The 21,951-nt window shown below is 43.5% G+C and overlaps 1 protein-coding gene and 1 long non-coding RNA gene across 4 annotated transcripts in view; one reads left to right on the forward strand and one right to left on the reverse strand.

The window, feature by feature from the left end:
• The window catches only part of SMPX (small muscle protein X-linked), a 57,916-nt gene that overhangs the window by 24,279 nt on the left and 11,686 nt on the right, over nt 1–21,951 (forward strand). For all 3 annotated transcript variants that reach the window (XM_072818024.1, XM_072818023.1, XM_072818022.1), the window contains exon 4: nt 2,448–2,596. In XM_072818024.1, coding sequence (XP_072674125.1) covers nt 2,448–2,582 — 135 coding nt within the window. In that variant the 3' untranslated portion in view covers nt 2,583–2,596. The remainder of the gene's footprint in view (nt 1–2,447; nt 2,597–21,951) is intronic.
• LOC140628646 (uncharacterized) lies at nt 341–4,366 on the reverse strand. Its single transcript, XR_012026674.1, has 2 exons — nt 3,752–4,366; nt 341–2,992 (listed from the first exon to the last, which is right to left on the reverse strand). It is a non-coding gene; the product is annotated as an uncharacterized lncRNA (long non-coding RNA).

Raw genomic sequence — 21,951 nt, forward strand, 5'->3', positions numbered from 1 at the left:
ATATGCACCACCATTAACCCCTTCTTGAGTCAATGTCATGTCTACTTATTGAATATATCCATTTATAATTTCCATCATATGTGACCGTGCCAAATCAAGTGCTAAAAGTCTTACCTTATAAGAAAAGCCCAGTACATTGAGGTTTTAATAATTTGGAAGTGGCTAATATTAAATATTATCATCCTCTATCCGTGTATGTTCACATAGTAAATCTTTGCATATAGACACATAACTACACACAGCGGCTTTATGCGTTAAATGTGCCAATATAGCACATTTTGATATTACAAACACAGTGAATGTGACGTACCCAGGAACTTAACAGAAGGAATTAGAGACATTTTTCTTCTTCATGCTTCTTTATTAAGCTCTACCCACCTAACAACCATGGGAACATTCATAAGTGAGGAAACATTTTTCATTTCAGTGCTACACATATTTAAAAAAAAAACCAATTTATAGCCTTGTTTAAAACCTCTTTCCAAAAGCCTAGCAAAGAACACTTTTGAATACCTGGTGCTCCAAGTGGATGTTTAATAGTTTTAATTATTGCTTCTAAATCTGCATTTATAAATGATAAATGTGTATCCTTGATAAAAGGAAGCCAATCCTATGGCTCTGTACGTTGGCCTGAGGAAACATTATTTTCCAGATATTTACAACAGGTACAGTCTACACTGAATCTACACTGAATCACATTTTGTGTGGGTGACACATTAGCTCTTTCATCAGTGTTGTGCCAACATTCAAAGAAAATGACTACAGGAGAAACCATTAGTCCTTAGAACAGCACGTTAATATTTTATATTTCTACTCACCCCTCAAACAGGCAATTCTATAAAGGACATGACTACCAAATAATTGGTTAGAGATTGGGACTCTTGAACAGTTTCTTCCCTTTCCCTGTAGGTTCGAGACATTTTGAGAACTAGATGTAGGAGCCAGATGGAGGCAAAGCCCAGCATTAGCTTGAATACCCAGGTCACAGGGCTGCCTGGTTAGGCTGGCAACAAGTATGGGCATAGGGCTTGAACCACAGGCAAAGGTGTGGTTTCTTACTCCTTTTCCCTGAAACTGTATTGGTTTACTCAGTTGTTGGCCAAACAGATGAAGCCCTGCCAGTCCCACATCTTGACTGTGTTAGTTTGGGTCCTCCAAGAAGCCCACAGAACGATGGGTTTGGACATACAAGATATTTATTGGCAAAACCACTTGTAAGGAAGAATGGGAGGGTGGTTGGATGTGACGTGGGTGAAGAAGAGTGGGACAGCGGATGGGGGCAAAACCTCTTAGACCTCACTGCTGTTCTAAGGAAAATTCTCGAGCTGAAGTTCCTTCCCAAGAGTCTCTTGTCTCCCGGGAACAGGCTGGCTTCAGGATCCTGTGACACTCAGTCATTGGGCACGAGCAGAGCAGCCGTGGGAAGTGTGATCTCAGTGTGGTGATGGGCGGCTTGTAGGGCGAAGCAGCTGGGGCCAGTTATCTAATTACCCTGCCGGGAGAAAACTGATCGGAGAGGCGTGCTCCTGTGGCTGCCACGGTGATCAAATGTTCCTCCAACATCTCTCTTCTAGGGCCAGAGAATATGCTCCCCACCTCTACCATAGGAACAATGAGCTCATAAGCAACTTTTTTCTATAGTAATGACTTGGGGGTTGTAGGAGCCACATACAGCCACTGATCTCATTGTTACAGTCACTGTTAATATGTATGTTTGGCGTATGTACACAGGCATATATTTGCCATTATGGTACATTCTTGGGATTAATCAGCTAAACAATAATGGGCAAGTGTGCATGTCTGTACCAGGCATTATAGGAGCCACAAAAAAAAAAAAAAACATATAGGATGTGGTCTCGCCCTAAAGCTGCAACAATATAAAAACATTAAATAATAGGAAATTTCAAATAGCTCCTAAAGCTGGGAGGGAGAACTGGGCCTCCTCTGTGACTCCACCTCATCCCACCCACATTCAAGAAGGTTTTGCTTATATAAATACTAGTTTGTTTATGCTTCCCAGAGATGTTATTGGAACAAAGGCTGGCAGCTACTGCACCCCAAAGAAAAATATTTTTAAGCTTCTGGACTAAGTCATTGTTAGAGCCAACTGTGTACTAACATTCTACAAATCTCTGCTGTGCAGGCATATTAGGATCCTAAGATACGAAATTAAATTCGCTCTCGTAAGGTGCTTCTCCTGGAAACACAAATCCTAACTAGTCATAATGTTTGTTAGTTTTCAGGCATTGAATAGTACTCCTGTGTTTTCTAAGTCACATGGAGATGACTTGTTTTCTTCTTCTAACTTTATTTCATATTCGTCTACAAACTTCAGATCTTCTGGAAGCTCCGAGGGTGTCTCAACAGCGCAGGAACAAGTGACAGAGAGCCCAAATGCCTTTTTTTTTTCAGAGAGCCCATCCCTTCTTACTTTTCTTTCTCTTCAGGGTGCTCCTCCCACCTCGGATGAGGAGAAGAAGCCAATGCCAGGAGCGAAGAAACTTCCAGGACCTGCGGTCAACCTATCAGAGATCCAGAACATTAAAAGCGAACTGAAGTATGTCCCCAAAGCTGAGCAGTAGTTGGAAGAAAGAAGGTGAGTGAAAAATTATTTCCTTCCACTTAAAAAGACTGCTATAAAATGGGTTACGGAAGCCTTCCCCAGAGGGAGTCTGGAATTCCAGAAGCATTCATTAAGCTCCAGGGCCTTCAGTTTAGACCAGTTTTTCTGATGCAAAGATTTCCTGGTAAAGCCGAGCTTCGGGGCCTGTCATATTTCATAACCAGCTGGAGAGCCATAGAGGATGTTTGTCTGCCAACCCCTTTCTGGTCACCTTCTTTGCTGGGGGAGAGCAGGGTTGGGAGTGGGCCCTGGGGAGCTTTTCATCTTGGGGTCCCTCATTCCACGCCTCAGTTTCCCCACCCAGATGCCACGAAGAGTGACGAGCTTAGTCTTCAGGAGAGGCTCATGGGAGCAAGGTGTTGAGGAGATCTGGAAGTGTAAAGAGGGTAGGGATCAGTTCAGGCCTTGACAGGAATAACCCAGATGTGTGCAGAGCAGACCAAGGGGCCCCAGTGATGACTCAGAATGTGCACGAGGGAAGAGCAGGCTCAAAACTGTACCTGCCACCCTCCCAAGGAGGCAGTGCAGGCAGGGCCTGTGACCTTATTTTTATTGTTAATGGATCTGTTCAATCATGACCCTCTGGTGAGGGCTCAGCCCGGCCCTGCGTCTGCAGACCTGACAGGTGCGGACTGGTTTGCGAATTTTGCCAGCAGGGGGCGTGTGGAATCAGCCTGTCCTCTCTTTCCAGCTCTCTCCTGGGAACCTGAGAGCAAATCTACTTTATCCAACATTACTGAATCCCACCATGCACAGTTTATTCCGTTTCTTAAGCAGAAGTTTAAGTTCAGAAGAGAGGAATCTACATTGGTAACACAAAACAGGTCTTTATCTGGCTGACTGCCCATTCATTCGTTTGTTCATCAACTCACCCATTTCTTCAATATTTGCTGAGCATCCCCTATGTGCTGAGCAGTAGAGACGTGTGTTAATCATATGCCATGTGCCAGATACTGTATGAAGAGCATCACATCCATCGTTTCTGATACCCACTTATTGCTCCCATTCTTGAGATGAATCTTACAGAAAGACTGGTTTTCCCTGTCTGTCATGCATCCTCAAGAGGGCATGTGACTTCAAAGTTAGTGCTGTCACTTACGTGTTATTCACCCCTTCCTCCCACCGTACCTTACAGAGGTATCACACGCTCCCTATGGGTGTCAGGGTGACCTCTGGCCATGTAGGTCAAGGCAAGCACAGCACTGGAGCCCTGCTGAGCCTTCTCCTGTAGACATAACGAAGAATAGAACATTCTCTGAGATAATCCCAAGTGTAATGGCAATGTTACTTGTGTCACGCTTATGCCGGCTTACTAGAACATTTCCAAGTTAGCTCTACGGAAAAGATTTCTTTATGGTACAGAGAAAGAGGAGCTGTTTTGAGTTAAAATAACACAACACAGTATCTAGTGTTTTCAGCACAGTTACATAAAAGAACAAAGGAGTAAGAATAAAATACAGTGGATTCTATGACTCTAGAATGAATCCCAGGAACCTGGCCAGGGCCCAAGTGACGCAAGCAGGAACTGACCTGAGGTGCAGTGACAAACACTTATTATTTATGACAGAATGAAACAAGTTGATGATGAGCATCATTACACTCTGCCCTGCTTATATAGCCAAGCTGAGATGAAATACTGCAATATGCTTGGGACAAAGCTGCAGAACTTTCTTGTGAGAAACCCCGGGGAAGGGAAATAAACGTTGTGTAATATTTATTATCATCACCCAACCAAGGCCAGTTAGACACATGAATCTTTAATGTAAACTTTAAAGGACTTTGCTCTTATGAAATTCATGTCGACCTAAATTTAACCCTGGTTACGGTTTCAGAAGAACTTGGTTTTGAAGATTCAAAGGAATGCTGTTTTAAAATGAGCTCAGAGAGGATCTTGAAGTGTTATCTGGCAGTGAGTGTGCAGCCTTGGATCTATGGTTACAGCAATGGGGAACAATATCAACTCAATAAAATACCGAAAAGTTACCAGATAGCCAGGACAAGTTTTTCTTACTTCATTTTCTCAGAGAAGACTATAATGATTCTTTTTCCCTGAACAAATTCTAATAATGCAAAACCACTCAGAGAGGCCTATTTTTCCTTATTCTTACAGGAATGTGAAAACCTAACGTTGTCACGGTAATTGATCTGAATTCCTAATGAGTACAGTCATTGTTTTAAGCCAAGGAATGACCTTTATTTCTTGTAGCAGAGGTAGTAGGCTGGTTTGCTTTTGACGTACTAATTCTTCTCCCACAATTATGTCAGATTTTGAGACTTCCATGGTCATGGTTTGTGGTCACAGAGGGAGAGCCTTTTTTTTTAACATTGACTCATTCAGTGGACTCATAAGGCGTAAATATCCTGGACCAGCCATCATTTAGCCCCTTACTGGTTGGCCTGATTTCCTCCTTCTGGGCTACCTCTTTGTCTTTGCTGCTTGATCAGGAATCTCCTGTGTCTACAGTCAGAAGCTACCATTGGCTTGTTTCTTTATAGCTATAGCAGATTCCACCTCAGACTTCATAGATAGGGATCTGGAGAACCCAAAGGACTGCTCAGGGCTGGTGTCCAGCAAGCTGGGTGTCCTTTTCTGTTCCCTCTCTATCCTCCGATCAGACCACAGGTGCCCAGTAAAGAGCCTCTAGCTCTGTACCATGGCATTTTCTTCATTATGTGCTAAGATATATAGATGTCAAACTTGGTCTCCACTCTAGGGATACTTTGATCTTGGTGGAAAGATAAAATACTTCAAAAGGCAACTCAAGAATTAGCAGCTCAGTGATTCAAGATATCCAATGACTGTTTATGATCCTCTAAGTAGGCAGGAAAGATAACTGATGTTATGATTTATGAGAGGGGTAACTTGTGATGATTTTGTGTCAGGGACAGTTTGAAGGAGGTAGTGGGAATGGGATGGTTTAATAGAGGCCCAGAATTAGCCTCTGGACATATGGAATGTCCAGAACATCATTAATAGACAAGCCTAGTGAGATCAAACAGTTCCTCTAGGGCAACGTCCTTAAACTTTTGGAGTGGAGCAAAACAAGATCGTACAACCAGCCCACACCATCTCTTCTCTTCTTCCAGTGGTAAAAAAAACTCAGTGTTTTTTTTTTTTTTTAAAGAACTCAGTGTTAACAAAGCATTGGGAAGGAACAAAATAAGTATCAAAGTGGTAGCAATACAGCAATCACAAGAAAAATGGTTAACAAAGGGTAAACCCTAAGAATAAATCTACAATTATGTTAACGAGCACAAACAGCAGCAATTGAAAGTCCTGGGACCCATGAAGCACTAGAGAGAAACTGTTGTTCTGAAGTTGCAGGAATTCTTCCTCTCTGTGTTGGACATTACAGTATGGCCACATGTTGTGTGGCAGCCAGACTTCATGGTTACATACTAAACCAGGGCTTCAGAAAGATGCGAAATTTAGTGATTCCTAATAATTCGCTTAATAGCTTTTGGCTATGCATGGACTTAATCCCCATCTGCCATTAAGAACTGAAGAAAGCACTCGCATTTTTGCATTAGGAAGACTTTTGAGGTCAACCAGTGGGTATTGGACCATTCTCTGAGAAACACTGTGGTAGGGCATGGAGAGTGAGTTCAAATGATCCGCAATGCTTGTGTGGTCATACACAGCCCCATGATCTCGAGCTGGCCTCTATCCCATACCCCACATCAGCCAACCAGCCTTGCTTCTGGATTTCTTTGACAAGAACCATCATAATGCCTTGATAGAGGAGGTATGCCTTCTTCCAGCACTCTGCCCCACCCCTAGCATCTTCTGTTTACGCCATCACAATATTTACCAAAGTGATGTATTGGTTTCCTTGTTTATACCTTCTTTATGATGCTAGGATATAGCTTCTTTTTTTTTTTCAGGATATAGCTTAAAGGCTGGGGGGGGGGCACCTGATATGTCATGAGCATGTAAGGCATGTCTGTAGAATGTTACTGGTGCTGTGACCATAGCAAGTTTGGTGGTCCCTAAAAATGTGTTCTTGTAGACTCCCCAAGTCCTTGTATTCTCATGGGGATTACTATTTAAAAGCAAGACTAGCTTTTCTTGCCAGGTCTGAAAGTAACATTGTTGACCACGATCAGTCAAGGTCTCAGAAATTTGACTTGAATTCACTGATTTTAACTTCATTATTCCTCTGGGAAACCAAAAATTTGGAGAAGATGTCACCTTTGGTTCATAGTCTTCAAAGGGAGAAAAACATGTAAAACCAGAAGAAAATAATTTACTTATCAAGAGTTATTTGGATTTATTTTTCAAAGACCATCTAGGTCCAGATAAGACATATTTACCAACCATTCATCCAGATGTCATTTCTGCTAGAAGAGAACATAAGGTGTTCATTACTCTTAAATGTTAACTACTATGCATCACCATTGTTCCTGCTGATTCAAGGGCTAATTTTGAGAGTGTTGGCAGGAGGGCAAATTGATGTACCCAGACATTTGATGAAAAGTGCATTTAGTACCTAACAACAGACCCCTGAAATACATGATTCATAGTTACAAAATTAAAGGAAGAAACAGTTCAACAATAAGAACAGGATAATTTAATACCCCACTTTCAACAGTGGACAGAAGTAGACAGAAGATCAACAAGGAAACTGTCTTAGTCTTTTGTTATATAGTCTTTTGCTATATAACAGTATACCTTAGACTGGGGGGCTTATAAATAACAGAAATTTATTTTTTCACAGCTCAGGAAACTGAGAAGTCTAAGATAGAGATGCCGACAGATTTGGGGTCTGATGAGGCCCTGCTTCCTGGTTTATTTTTTTTAATAATAAATTAATTTTTTATTGGTGTTCAGTTTGCCAACATACAGAATAACATCCAGTGCTCATCCCGTCAAGTGCCCACCTCAGTGCCCGCCACCCAGTCACCCCACCCCCCGCCCACCTCCCCTTCCACCACCCCTAGTTCGTTTCCCAGAGTTAGGAGTCTGCTTCCTTATAGATGGCCATTATCTAACTGGATCCTCACATAGTGGAAGGGATAAGGGAGTTCTCTGGGGTCTCCTTTATAAGGGCACGAATCCCATTCAACAGGGCTCCCCTCTCATGACCTAGTCACCTCCCAAAGGCCCCACCTCCAAATGCCATCACATTGGGATTACATTTCACCATATGAATTTGCATGGATATAAACATTCAGTCTACAGCAGAAATAGAAGACTTGAATAATACTATCAACCAACTATACCTAAGAGACATTTATGAAACATTCCACCCAACAACAGAAGAAAACACATTCTTCTCACGTGTACATGGCATATTGTCAGGACAAGCCACAGGTTAGGCCATAAAGCAAGTCCCAATAAGTTTAAATGGACTGAAATCATGCAAAGTATGTTCTTGGACCACAGTAGAATGAAAGTAGAAATCAGTTATAGAAGAAAGTTTGGGAAATCCCCAAGTTGTGAAACTTAAATACCACACTCCTGAATAAACCAATGAGTGAAAGAAGAAATCACGAGGGGAATCAGAAAATACTTTGAGACAAACAAAACCGAAAAGACAATATACCGAACTTGTGGGATGCGGTGAAAGCAGTGCTTAGAGGGAAATTTACGGTTCTAGACACTTACATTAAAGAAGAAGAAAGGTATCAGTAACCAACCAATCAAATCAATATTAGCAGCTCTATTTTTGGAAACCATGCCCTTTATTATTTTAAACTTAATTGATACCTACATATGTGGCAGATGATTAAATTGATGTGTAAATGGAAATATCTTTCCTTTCAAAGTAAGATGTAATATGCCTTAAAAATCAATTCGTATATACTATAACAAAACAGAAGGTGGGAAATAGAAAATAATCACCCATAAGATCACCATTTTAGCATTATACTCATTTTGATAGCTGCCCCATTTTGATTTCCTCTACGTTTACATATAAGATACAGCAACAAAGTTGCTGATATGGGATTTGGGGTTATCAGGGCATGGAAGGTTTGGTCTCATTACCTTCTACCTTTGCAATTTTGAGCTCAGGGTCTCTATCCCCTCATTTCATAAAAAGCAGAAAGCAGTGTCTTCCTCACAGGGTAGCTGTGAAGGATCAGGGAGATGGAGAGATTTAAGAAAGTGTAGGTGGGCATGGCACCCAGGGCAGGGTAATTATGCAAAGATGGGAACTGGTTCTCCTTTTACTTTTTCTTTACATAACGTCATTCACAGCACGCGTATGATTTCATATCTTGCTTTTTCCACACTACATTTTCTCAGAAGAATATTTTTTATGTTGCTTTGTGGCCTTCAGAATTAAGATGATTTATTTCTCATAGTGCTTGGCTTATCATGATTTCATAACCTTTTCCCTTTTCCAGAAGACAAAGGACTGATTTATGGTTGCTACACAGAACTAAATTTAAAAAAAAGAAAAAAAAACTTCTCTAAATATCTTCTTTGATTTGCTGGAAATTTCTGTCTTCAATTTTAAAATGTTCCCCACTTTGACTCAATTACAGAAGCTCTCTTCACTTTTTTTTTTTGAAGGAAATGGCTTTATCCTGAGATGTTTCACTCTCTAGTGAAGCCATTTTTCCTTTGATTTGTGATGCTCTTTTTTTTTTTTTTTTTTTTTTTTTTTGGTTCTCCACTTGGTTAGGATAAAGATGAGTTCTGCCGCAGTTCTGAACTCCATCAAGGTTTTATTCATTTGTTTTCCTGACCATCAAAGCTATTATTCTAGGCCCTGGTTACAAACTGTGTGGGTGCCAAGTGCTCTTGTGGGTGAACATAAGAAGCCTTTGAGTTGATTGTGGCAGTTGCTTTAAGAGCCTCTCCACAGCAAATACATAGAAGCTATCTGGATGGTTTCTCTTAAAACAGAGATCTGGAGGGCCTAGTGTGTGAACTAGTGGGGGAGAGCTGGAATCAGTGAGAGAGCATTCGGGGGGTAGACCTGAGACCAGAGAAGCACATCTGCTCCAGTCAGCTTGGTGGAAGGTGGAGGTGACTGAGGACCCAACTGTAGAACCCTGGACATGGGCACATAGATTTCCACGGGCTAAAGGACACTTCTGACTGGCAGCACTTGCCATGCTTGCAACACACTGGAACTCAGTACGCCATCTCAGAAGTGTGGGGATTGGTACGGGGTGCCAGTGTCTGCAGACAGCTTGAGTTGTCACACCTGGGAGGAGGTATGGGCTGCTACCGTCATCTAGTGCACAGACGCCAGAGATACTAGTAAATGTCCCCCAGTGCCCAGGACAGGCTCCTCCCTGCCAGCCCCAAGCAAAGAATTATCTAGTCCCAAATGTTAGTAATGCTGAGAGTAAGTAATCCTGATTTTCCCAGTTTGAAGGTTTATGTCGGGACTGACTTGTTTGCCTTTCCAAACAATCAGTGTATTGTATTTTACAGAAATTAAAACATTAATAAAAAGAATAATAAATAATTGCCCAGTATTTATTATCTCTTTATAGTCACAGAGACTTAGGAATAAAAATAAAACCCTCTTGAATAGGATTCTTTTGTCAACTGGTAAACGAAATATATTTATGGTAGATGGTATACATAGAATATTCCCCAGTAATAGTATTAGGCCTTAAACACAACTATTTTTTATAGGTTCTTTTTTCATCTTAAATGTATCAGAAAGCAGTAGGTCATCTTAGCGGCTCATCAAGTCTTTTAAAATCTGAATGTTAAGCATTTGTAATCACCGGCACCAACGTCAACGTCATCCTTTTCGTTGCCCTCATTGGTGTGACCACGGAGTGTGTGCTCAGGGGATGCCCGACGCCACGGCTCGTGCTTCGCGTACGTTAGTTCATTCACTGCTTGTGCTGACTACCTGGAGTATACACGATGCTGCTCAGACACTTAAGGAAAAGAAGGCCAGGAGACTTTACGAACTTGACCTGGGGTACCCCGCTTGCAGGCCACGGAGAGGAGATGCAGATTGTCGTCTGTCATACTCCACAGCCTCTCCTTTTAATCACTGTCACCCACTGCATTCTCTGAACAACAACTTCTCTTAGTTGAATCTTCCAGGGTTTGCAAATATTTCACTGTGTCAGGTCAGAGTAAAACAAGCAAAGGCTAAGCTCTTCACAAAGAGGTGATCCTCTAACTCTGACTCATTGGTTTATTCATTCGTTCGTTTGCTCATTCATTCATTTGTGCGTGAACTCATTCATTCATTCATTCATTCATTCATTCATTCAACAAGCACTCATTAAGCAAGGAGCATGTGCCAAATGCGGAGGGTATCAGCGTTGTCGACTCGGATATGAATCGGCGTCTGCCCGGCTTCAGCTGAATGCACAGAACGCTGCATGGAAGCACAAGTAATTTGCTTTTTTTAAAGGTCTTGAAGAAGAGGAAGGGTTGATGTCCATAAATATCAGAGAGTGTGAAAGAGAGGAGGGTTGAGAGAAAGGCAGAGGAAGGAAGGGAAGGAGGGAACGGAGAAAGGGATGGGACAGCAGCGACAGTGGCAGTGCTGGGGACCACGGGGGCCCGGCTCGCTGCTGACAAACGGCACAGAGGAATGCCAGGCCTCGGTGGAGGCCGCCTGCGCTCCGGGGGCGAGCGAGGGCTTGGCAGGCGTCGCTGTGTCATCACGAGGCAGCCGGCTCCTACCCGTGGAGGCTTTGCTCTCGTTCCCTCTCCCGCTGCGTGCAGCCCACACAGAAAACCGGGGAAGTGAATTCCAGGCTGTCTAATCAGGCTTGGCTGCGTCGTGACAACACTGCTCGTTTTAACTCCCTCCGCACGTTGTGGCATTTGAGAAGGGGAAGGAATCACGAGGAGCAAGTCAAGGCTCGCTTGTGCTCCGGGGCCACCGCTCCCCGCCTGGGAGGCCGCGGCTCCACAGCCTCTGGTTTGGGGCTCTATGCAGACGGCCAGGTGGTGGCTGCTTTAATCCCAGGCGGGGCCGGTCAATTGGCTTCTCACTGAGGGAAATTTCTATCAAGCAGTCCACAGATTGGAGTCGCTTTGGTCCAGGCAGGTGGCAGAAAGACTGCTCAGAGCAATTCGTCCTGACTGCTGGAAAACCAGCGGAGCGCAAGCGAGTCCCACTGCCCCCAAGTCACCGGTGGCTCTTCCTCCCACCGCAGAAAACCTGCCCTGACACGCAGCGGGCACAGCCTAATCCTTAACAACTCGCACACTATTGCACTGCCCAGCTCTCGCCTCGCCCCCCCATTTTGGACACAGATGATAGGAATCACGGCTGCCCTTTAGCTGCAGAGACAATGATTCATTCTGGAGAACTTACCAAACAGGTTTATTAAATTCTGAGTGCTCAAACATCCGTTTATTCAGACTCAATTGCTTTTCATCTTTTAATCATTTTGTACATGAGCTACTTGGAATTTACTTTAGCTGAATTAACCTTTTTCTTCATAATGCAAGTTAACAGCTCGAACCGGATTTCAATGGGAATGAGTAAAGTATGGGAAAGACTCATTTAGGAAGTGAACATCTGCCAGGCCCCGCAGTGTTAGAGGAGGCGCCGAGGACGGTGCCCCTGCGGGAGCTCACGGTCCGGCCAGGGGAGGACGTGAGCGGGGGCATTAGCTTGTAAAGGTTGCAGCAGGAATGACGCAACGAGACACAGCCTTTGAATATAGGCGACGAAGATTCTAGAGACGATGTTAGAAAACAAATATTCGAAAAGAAGGTTGATGAGCAAACACTTTAGAGGGGACTTGGGTATAGGTTCAGGCCCCGGCTTTGCTATTCCCTTGGTCTGTGATTTGGCATAATGGCTCTGTGTCTTTGTCTGAAAAATAAGGAAAAATCCCTACCTCACAGGGGTGATTTTGCTCCTGACCCTAAGGGACATATTGCAATGTCTGGAGAAATGTTTGGTTGTCACCCCTCAGGGCAGATACCACTGGCACCTAGTAGGTTGAGGCCAGGGGTGCCACTGACTATCCCACAATGTGCAGGACAGCCCCCCACAAGAAATGTCAGTAATGATGAGATTGAGAAACACCGAATGCCACGGTGCGCATAAAGTCCTGAGCCCAGTGGTAGCTATTATTACTGATGAAAGCATGTTACCAGGGGAAGGAACCTAATCAAAGGCATTAGGCAGTGGATGTGCTAGAGTGGGCACAGCTGCACTCCACGTCCAGCTGTATCATGTAGTAACTCTGTGACCTTGTGCAAGTTGCTGGGCACTCTGAGCCACACATCTAAGTAGGAGTGAGGATACCAATCTTGAGACGGAGCCATAAAGACATGGAGTTGACTCCGATGGGGCATCTGGCATGAACCAGCATCCAGAGAGTGTTCATGCCCTTCATAGTCCCCACTTCTTGCCTATACCCTGTGTCTTCTACCCTCTTCTACCAAGGGCAGCGATTGGTTGGTTGGTTTTTAAATGAAATGCTCTCTAAAGAGTAGCTCTGCAGATTTTCCCAGGGAATATAAAAGAGCTCACTGAAAATGAAACTCCACTAATTGTCTGTGACTAACAGGAGCTCACCGAATCACCTGCAAGCCTCCGAGAAGCTCTCTTTCTCCGCCACCACCTACCTTGCGTCATCCAAGCCTGAGCCAGTTTGTGAGAGGATTTCTAAGCTGCGTGTAAGCCCCTTCTCCAGGAGGAGGCACTGCAGTCCCACTTTTCCAAACCCGCAGCAGCTCCAGTTTCCAAAGCCCTTGTCTCCACAGTAAAATTACAAACATTTCACTCAAGTGCTTTCATTTTGTTTTGGAAGCTTCAAGGGATTTCCACTCCTCCTCCTACCATTTTAAAGCAGCAAATATACCTGGTTTGTAATTTCAGACTTTTCCCTGAAGAAAATCAGCTTAAGAAATATTTGGGAGGCCAAGCTGCCTTCTGTTATCAAGGAAAAGTGAAACAATGCATTTGAGACACCATTTTACTGAGCATTTCGAATGGGCTTGATGGCCAAAAAGAGGTATCTCATCTTTTTAGTAACCTTTGGTGCACAGACTGTTTTATCGGAGTCTGGTCTAGAAATGAAAACAAGATCCATATCAATATAAACATCCAGAAAGTGCCCTAGGTGTCTTCTCTATGACGTCTTCTCCTGGCTCATGCCCATTCACATCCAATTTATACCTATTATTACTCCCTAGGAGTGTTTCCTCCCTCTTTCTGATGTTGCTTAACTTGATCATTAAGTAATGTCCACTTTGTAATAAGAGTGAAACAGGTAGGCAGGCATTAATAAACACATGTGCCCAACAACATGGCAGCTTCGCCACTGTGAATAAGCCACTTAGGAGGGCACCACGAGCCAGGCGATGAGGAAATAGAGGCTTATTTGGAGTTTTAAGTTTTAACGAAATCACATCTTTTAACGAGAGACTAATAGCAGCAATAACATTAACAAGCCCTTGTACTTGATTTTAAGACTTCCAAAGTACTTCTATGTTCGCTTTTGAGGCTCACAGCAGTTCCATGAGACAGGAAGGGCAATGAATTTGCAGTTCCTTCTTATGTGACTTCCAACTTCACACAGGGGAGAAGATTGTGGGATGTGTCATCTCCTTCCAGAGAAAGTTCATTTTAAGAGTATTAATTAAGCCTAGTTAAGAGCATCTGGAAAAAACAAACAAACGGGTGCAATCTCTTTAAATTAGAGAAGTAGGATCGCCACACAGTCTACAGCAGGTGCCAAAGAAGGGTTAGTTACAACCCGTGCCATGGGCCAGAACTGAACAGGTAATGGCTTGCTCTGCTTATACCCAGGAGGACTTTCTCATTGAAAAGACACCTAGGATTAATCTATCCACTTCTATGAATAGATATAGCCCAAAGGAAATGTACTCTCTGAACTTTCTTTTTTTTTTTCCAATTTGAGGTTGTTGGTTTATTTTAAAAAGGCGTGTTTTGCAGCTATTAACGTCCCACATCATACAGATAACCCGCTTTACCTCCCCCCATCCCCACCCCATCCCCTCCAGTTGTCTTTTATATATATATATATATTTTTTTTTTAATTGAAGTTCGATTTGCCAACATATAGTATAGCACTCAGTGCTCTCATCCTGTCAAGTGCCCCCCTCAGTGCCCGTCACCCAGTCACCCCATCCCCCTGCCCGCCTCCCCTTCCACTACCCTTTGTTCGTTTCCCAGAGTTAGGAGTCTCTCATGTTTGGAAAATGAGTGGGAAAAATTAGAGAGGGTGACAAAACACGAATTTTTATTTCTATTTATGATTTTCTTGCTGCCTAACCTTAAAAAATCATATTGTATCATTTTTATTTATTTAATTTTTAAAAGTAGGCTGCACAGTCAACGTGGGGCTTGAACTTATGACCCTGAGATCAAGAGCTGCATGATCTATTGACTGAGCCAGCCAGGTGCCCCATATTGTATCCTTTATATACGTATAAACATACAATACACACACACACACACACACACACACACACACACAGGATCCCAGATTTGAAAATCAGGTTGAAATATCTTCATTTCAGAAAGACTAGGTGGCAAACAAATGCCCCCAGGGAAGACTTCACTTTAAGAAACCCCCAAAATCATCTCCCTAAAGGTACACTCTCCTGGAAAGCTCTCCACTGTCACCAACAGCCAAGAAATGGCATCCTGGATTCCCTGTAGAATCATATATGAAGTTTACTGCTGGTTATCTGTCAGGGGAGAGAGAGCCTGGGAGTCTGAGCCAAATCCAATTCAATTATGGGCCAATTATAGACCTGCTTCCACTGCCAGGAACGGGCCACACCACCAACCCAGCTGGTTTCAGAGCCCCTGGCTGGCAGGGACTCCCTGTACATGAGTAGAAGAGCTGGTGGCTCAGATAAGACAAAATAGCTGAGACGGTGTTTGGAGAGCAGCACAGATGGCGAACGCCAGTATGCCTCCCCTGAACCTCCTAACCATCTCACTACCAATCTTTCACAACTGACTCCAGACTCCATTTTCCCTCCTGGGTGGCACCCCTTCCCATGATCAAATTATGAAACACCAAGAGGTGGTAGTCAGGGCTTTGCTCTCGCACTCGGAGTCAATCTTGCAGCCCTGGCCACGCTGCTAACTAGGAGCACAGTGTCTGGATTACCCGCATCACCACTGACAGCTTCACCCAAGTTAGGAGTTAAAATGCCAAGAAAGGTGAGTTAGAAACTTGGGTTAGGTGAAAATAAAGCTATCTCTGTTAAAAATCAAAACAACTTTGTGAAGTCTAGCTGGCACTTCCAGCCGAATGACATCATTTCAGGTCTGTATTCTAGCATCGAGTGGTACAGTTCTCCCTCCGGGCTGGCTTTGCCTGTCTGATCTGCCAGTTTAAGAAGCAAGCTCATCTCTAACTTTAAGGGAGATCCCGAGGAGAGCGGGGACAAGGCAGCACCAAGGACAGCATCCCGTAGGCTGTGGCAGTGGAAACCATTTAGATTGGCCTCCAGCAGCGGTCATCAAAGTTTCTCAGGGCCTTGGCATCACGTGGAGGGCCTCCTGAAACTCAGACTGCTGGGTCCCACCCCCAGAGTTTCTGATTCAGTGGGTCTAGGGTGGGCACGAGAATCTGCATTTCTGACAAGTTCCCGCAGGCTGCTGCTGCTGGTTTGGGGACCACACTTTGAGAACCACTGACCTCGAGCCAGTAATCTAGATTGTTTAGGTCTGGACATTGAGAATTTCTAACTAACCCATCATCTGATCCATAGTTTTATAACTAGTATCCAAAGGTATAGTAAGCAACTTGGTCAAACCTCTTTGCTGAAATTCAGATACACAAAGCATCAATGAAGCAACAATCATAAATGCTTAGAATAGGGTTTCTGAGGGTCAGGCACCATGCCAAGTATGTCACCTTGTGATTAGTAAATGAGTTAGAATTCATAAGCTCCATTTCACAGGGGACAAACCTGAGGCACAGACAGGTTATGTGACTTCCTCTAAAGTAGCACAACTAGACAACAGGACAACTGGGATTCAAATTTGGGCTGACTGGCTCTTAACCCATTACCCCAGGCTGACTCTCCATGTGGCAGATAGGATGAGCTCCATGGAGGTGAAATGTGCTGTGTAAATTAAGAAGGACACTGCTAAGGGGCCAGGAATTCTGGCAGTGGCATCAACTTACCTACCAGTCACTTAACCTCACTGGTTCAGCATTAATTTCTGTAACTGTTTATTAAGTTTGGACACCGTTACAATCCAAGGGTTGGCAAACTAGGTCCCACAGGCCAAATCCAGTTTACTATGTAGTTTTCTTTTAACACTTTTTCACTGAGAGATAATTCTAGATTCCCATGCAGTTGCAAGAAATACTACCAAGAGATCTCTGGATGCAATGGTTGGGAAGAAATAAGAAAAAATCATTTTTCCAATCTCTATAGAAATATTTCTAAGGAAGGCCTTGCCATGTTTTGGATATATGCAGAGACCAAAAAGTCGGGTTTGATAACCTTCATTCAAGCATACTGTTATGTATGTCCAGGAAGTGGAAGGAAAACACAAAAGGGGTTCTAAATTTGAACACTTTACAAATCCAGTACAAGACAGGACCAGGATCACAGCTACTTGGATGATTGATAGGCAATTGTATAGCTTTTCTCAAATATTATGACATAAGAACTGAAGCCAGTTTCTGAACAACTGTGTTGCCCAGCCTTGGGCTTTGGGTGGGAATCACTTCTTTTTATTCTAGTTATTGTAGTCTTGGAGTCAGGCAGCAATGAATTGCTGGATGTAGTTAGACTTGAGATCCTCAGTGTGGGCTGCACTAGGATCACCTGGGCTTGTCTGAACCCCACTTCTGACCAATTAATTCTCTGAGGGAGGAGTATATTTCACAAGACCCGAAGGTGAGCCTAGTGTGCAGCTTGGGTCATAAAGACCAAGTTAGTGAATGTTTCTAAGGTCTTCCCAGGACAAACCAAATGGAAATGTTTGTTGCTTAGGAAAGTATTTCTTTGGTTGAATGTCAACGTTGCTGGGATGGAAGTCCCCAAATGTGGGAAAGAGCCAAGCCTTCTTGGAAAGGCATGGAGCACAGATGTACACTTATGTATAGGGTGATCCAATGGTGAGCCACAGCTTCTGTTTGGGATAGGACATGGGGAAGAGATAGTGTTACCCAGAATGCCATTGAGTGCAGAACAATAGCCATACTGGGCTTGGCATGGGCCGAAGACACCCTCTAGTGAGTGTGCTGTGCCTTCTCAGTGCTGCGGATATGTGTTTAGCCAGCAATATGTAGAGTTGTATTCTCATAGGTCAGGGGACCATCTGTGTTACTTATTCCAGCCCAGCCCAGTAGGTCCCCTCTATGCTCCCTGCTTTGCTGTATGTCCCCTACCCTGGAGAGTCACTTGACTTTAACCATGAATTTAGCAACTTTTAAGCCCTGTCCCAATCCGTCTCACTCTAAAAACTGTCAGGGCTGCTGTTCTCTCCAAATAATCCCAGTCACACCCTTTGGAGTGACTCACCAAGAGAAGAGTCCAAGTAAGTCCCATTCCATTGGAGTTTCTTTTAACTTGTTCAGCCTCTGGGTATAAACACAATACAAGGAGGGTTATGTTTTTGGTATGATGTGCAAAGCACTGATTGCTGAGTGCTGAACTGTAAGCTTTGGTTCAAGATCAGTCAGCTATGTTGGCCTGCTCCCACAAAATTGAATCCATGAGTTCTCAGGATGCCAGATCTCTAATGTCTGGCTACTCACCATTTCAGAAATGCCCAAAGCAGTCTGTTCCTAGCCTCTGGCTAAGGATCTGGTTTCTGACATAAGTGCCATTTCTTGTGATTCCCATCAATAACACCTATTCATTGACACATAAAATACAAGAGCTAGACTTGACTTATAGCAACTGTATTACATATATATGCGTGTGTACAAGTAACACATGTATACACATATGTATATATGTATTATACATACACATACATGTAAGTTTTTATTTAAATTCCAGTTAGTTAACATATGGTGCAATATTAGTTTTGGGTGTAGAATTTAGTGATTCAACAGTTAACATACAACACCTGGTGCTCATCAAGACAAGTGCCCTCCTTACTCCCCATCACTTATTTCCCTCATTTCTCCCCCCCACCCACCTCCCTTCTGGTAACCAGCAGTTTGTTTTCTAGAGTTAAGAGTCTCTTTTTTGGTTTTCCTCTCTCTTTTTCCCCCCTATGTTTGTTTTGTTTCTTAAATTCTACATATGAGTGAAATCATATGGTATTTGTATTTTTCTGACTTGTTTCACTTAGCACAGTACTCCCTAGCTCCATCCACATCGTTGCAAATGGCAAGGTTTCATTCTTTTTTTATGGCTGAGTAATATTCCATTATATAGATATACTACTTCTTTTTTATTCATTCATCAGTTGATGGGCATTTGTGATCTTTCCATAATTTAGCGATTGAGCAACTGTATTGTCTATTGCTGTGTGACAAATTACCCCAAACCCTGCAGCTTAAAACAATAAGAAGTATTATCTCAGAGTTTCTGTGCATTAGGGATCTAGAGGTGGTTGAGCTGGGTGGTTCTGGCCTGGAGTCCCTCATGAAGTTGCTGTCAAAATGTCAGGTGGGACCATAGTCATTTAAAGCTTTGACTAAGACTGAAAGATCCACTTCTAAGATGGTGTACTCATGGCACTGGTTAATGGATAATGACTATTATCAGGAGACCTTACTGTCTTTCCACGTACACCTCACCACTGGGCTGCTTGAATGCCCTCACAACATGGCAGCTGGCTTCCCCCAGAGGAAGTGATCCAAGAGAGAGCAAGGCGGAACCTGCGGTGGCTTGTATGACCTAGCCTTAGAAGTCACACTCCGTCATTTCGGTAATATCCTATTGATTGTCCTAGTCAGCCCTATTCAGTATTAGACAGGACTACATAAGGGTATGAACACCAGGAGGCAAGATTCACCGGGGACCATCTGGGAGATCTCTCCAATAGTACCTTTTTTTTCTAAACCAACGAGAACACTGGGGTCCAGAGAAGTGAGGTTTGCCCAAAGTCACTCAGCCTTAACATTCCAATATTTGTTTTTCTTTCAACCCCAACCGATCCTTACCACCCACAATTTCTTATATTTATTTAAAACACCAAATGTTGTTTATCTTTGGGAAGATTAGAAAGATTATTTCCAAATGTGAAGCCAGTTTCCCTGATGTTTTTTAACAGAGGAAGCCTTCAGAAACCAGACAGCGTATAAGCAAAGTGTACACTCCAAGCACTCCGGAAAGGTTTTTCCTCACTTCCTTGAGTCGTTAGGGAGGCAGTGCTCCAGAGGGAGGGAGAAAAAAGCAGAACCTCTGAGGGAAAGCAAACTCAATAGAGAACTAAAAATCCCATGTTTGAGGGATAAAGTTTACCTTTTGCATGCTGTTCTCTCTCCTCGGCTTGTTCCCATATTACGATGTTTTCCTGCTCTTGCTTTTGATTTCTGAGAGTGAAAGAACAAGAAAAAGAAAATAAGAAGTGAGGAAACAAACAGAGTATCACAATCAAACCAATGGCAAGGCCACCCTCCTTAAGGAGTGTGGGTTTCATTAACCCCAGATAAAAGGCAGCGACCTGGCCACAGGGACTCCCTAGGAAAATCACAGATTTTTTTCCTTTAAAAACTTATGTCTCTGAACACACACACACACACACACACACACACACAGATTTTTAAGCACAAAGCTCTGAACTGATCAATATTATCAGTTCTTTTCTCTTCAGGATCCTCTTTGAAACAGCCATCTTCTAAGAAAGGCAACAGCAAGAAAGAAACCTCTTCTTCATTCTCTATCCCTTTTCTATCAGCTAAAAAAACGACAAGGCCTGTCATCTCTGATCACCGTAACTCGTCAGGAGACACGACCACTTTCTCCCTGCCTGACCTATTTTGTCTAATGGGGCCCACTCCTGTGCCCTCTGCCACGCTACCTTCTCTCCCGAGTTCCATTTATAGCAGAGCTTTATTAATGGTTAAATCGTTAGGAGCGGGTCTGTCTCCCTCCCAAGGCTTCTTTCCCCTATTCAATAAATTAAGCCATGGGATCCGAGAGACTGTCCATTTCTGCTCTATTTAAGCTCAGATTCTTCCCAGCTCACAAAATACTGTGAACTGACAGGTGAGAGCTCAGTATGAGTTCCCAGGGCCTGCCCAGCAGTCTGTGGTCACTTGCGATTTGTTTCGTATTTAGTTCTCGAAGTAACGCTTGTGTGGCCCATGGGAATTTACCTAAGCCCTTGATGGAATTCTCCTATCTGGAGCTGAAATGCTTCACCGAGGAGCCTTTGGGCCTTCGCTAATGGTGAATGGCCTCCTTTCACAATCCTCAGGCAAGAGCCCCTGGACAAGTGCTAGGAGGGTCTGACATGTTTGACCCCTCTTTTCACCTTGAAAGAAGGTTTGCAAATTCCATTCATCCGCCATTCTTGTTGCTGTCACACAGGTGACCTCACTGAACAACTGGAGCATTAGTGGCCCACAGCTGTCAAAGTGACCTGTGCATTTCACTTCTCAGAGCCTTTTCTCACTTGGTTTTAGTTGCCAGAGCCCTGCAGTCAACAGACCTTTCAAAAAAAAAAAAAAGAAAAGAAAAGAAACAGAAAAACCACAAAACTGATAATGTCACTGCCCTGCTGAACACCCTTCAGTGGCTCCCCATTACCCCTGGGGCCAGTATTAACTGGCTTATACTCACCAGTGTTCCCCCATCTTGCATTGCTGCCTGCTCAGAGCATTTCTTGTTCCAAACCTAGTGAACTGCTCCCAGTTCATGGAGGTGCCACGCTAACACGAGGCTGCTACACATGCTCAGAATATTCTTTTCAAGTCTTTCTCCTATACCCATTAGCTGGTTAGTTCCTACCCCTCATTAGGTCTCAGATTATTTTTTAAATAGATTTTATTTATTTTTAAAGATTTTATTTATTTATTCATTCATTTATTCATGAGAGACACACAGAGAGAGTCAGAGACATAGATAGATGGAGAGGCAAACCCCCTGTGGGGAGCCCGATGTGAGACTTGATCCCAGGACCCCAGGATCACTACGTGAGCCAAAGGCAGGTGCTCAACCTCTGAGCCACCCAGGTGCCCCCAAGTCTCAGTTTAAATACAATTTCTGAAAAGCCCTTCCATGGCCCCTTAACTGAATAGCACCCACAGCAGCCACCATTTATTTTATTATCTGACTGTCCTTCCAGATGTTCAGTTCCTTGAAGAGGGATAACTTGTCCCCTAGTGTATCCACAGTACCTAATACATTTTCTGACATATGATGTAACCAAATTAAAGCCAGGCATTTTGGTGCTCACCTTTAAGACCATTTACGCATATTTAAGTCCCAAGCCACATCCAAAAGAAGCGTAAATTGGTTGCCA

The sequence above is a fragment of the Canis lupus genome, chromosome X (genome assembly GCF_048164855.1).
Source record: "Canis lupus baileyi chromosome X, mCanLup2.hap1, whole genome shotgun sequence".
Lineage (NCBI taxonomy): Eukaryota > Metazoa > Chordata > Mammalia > Carnivora > Canidae > Canis > Canis lupus.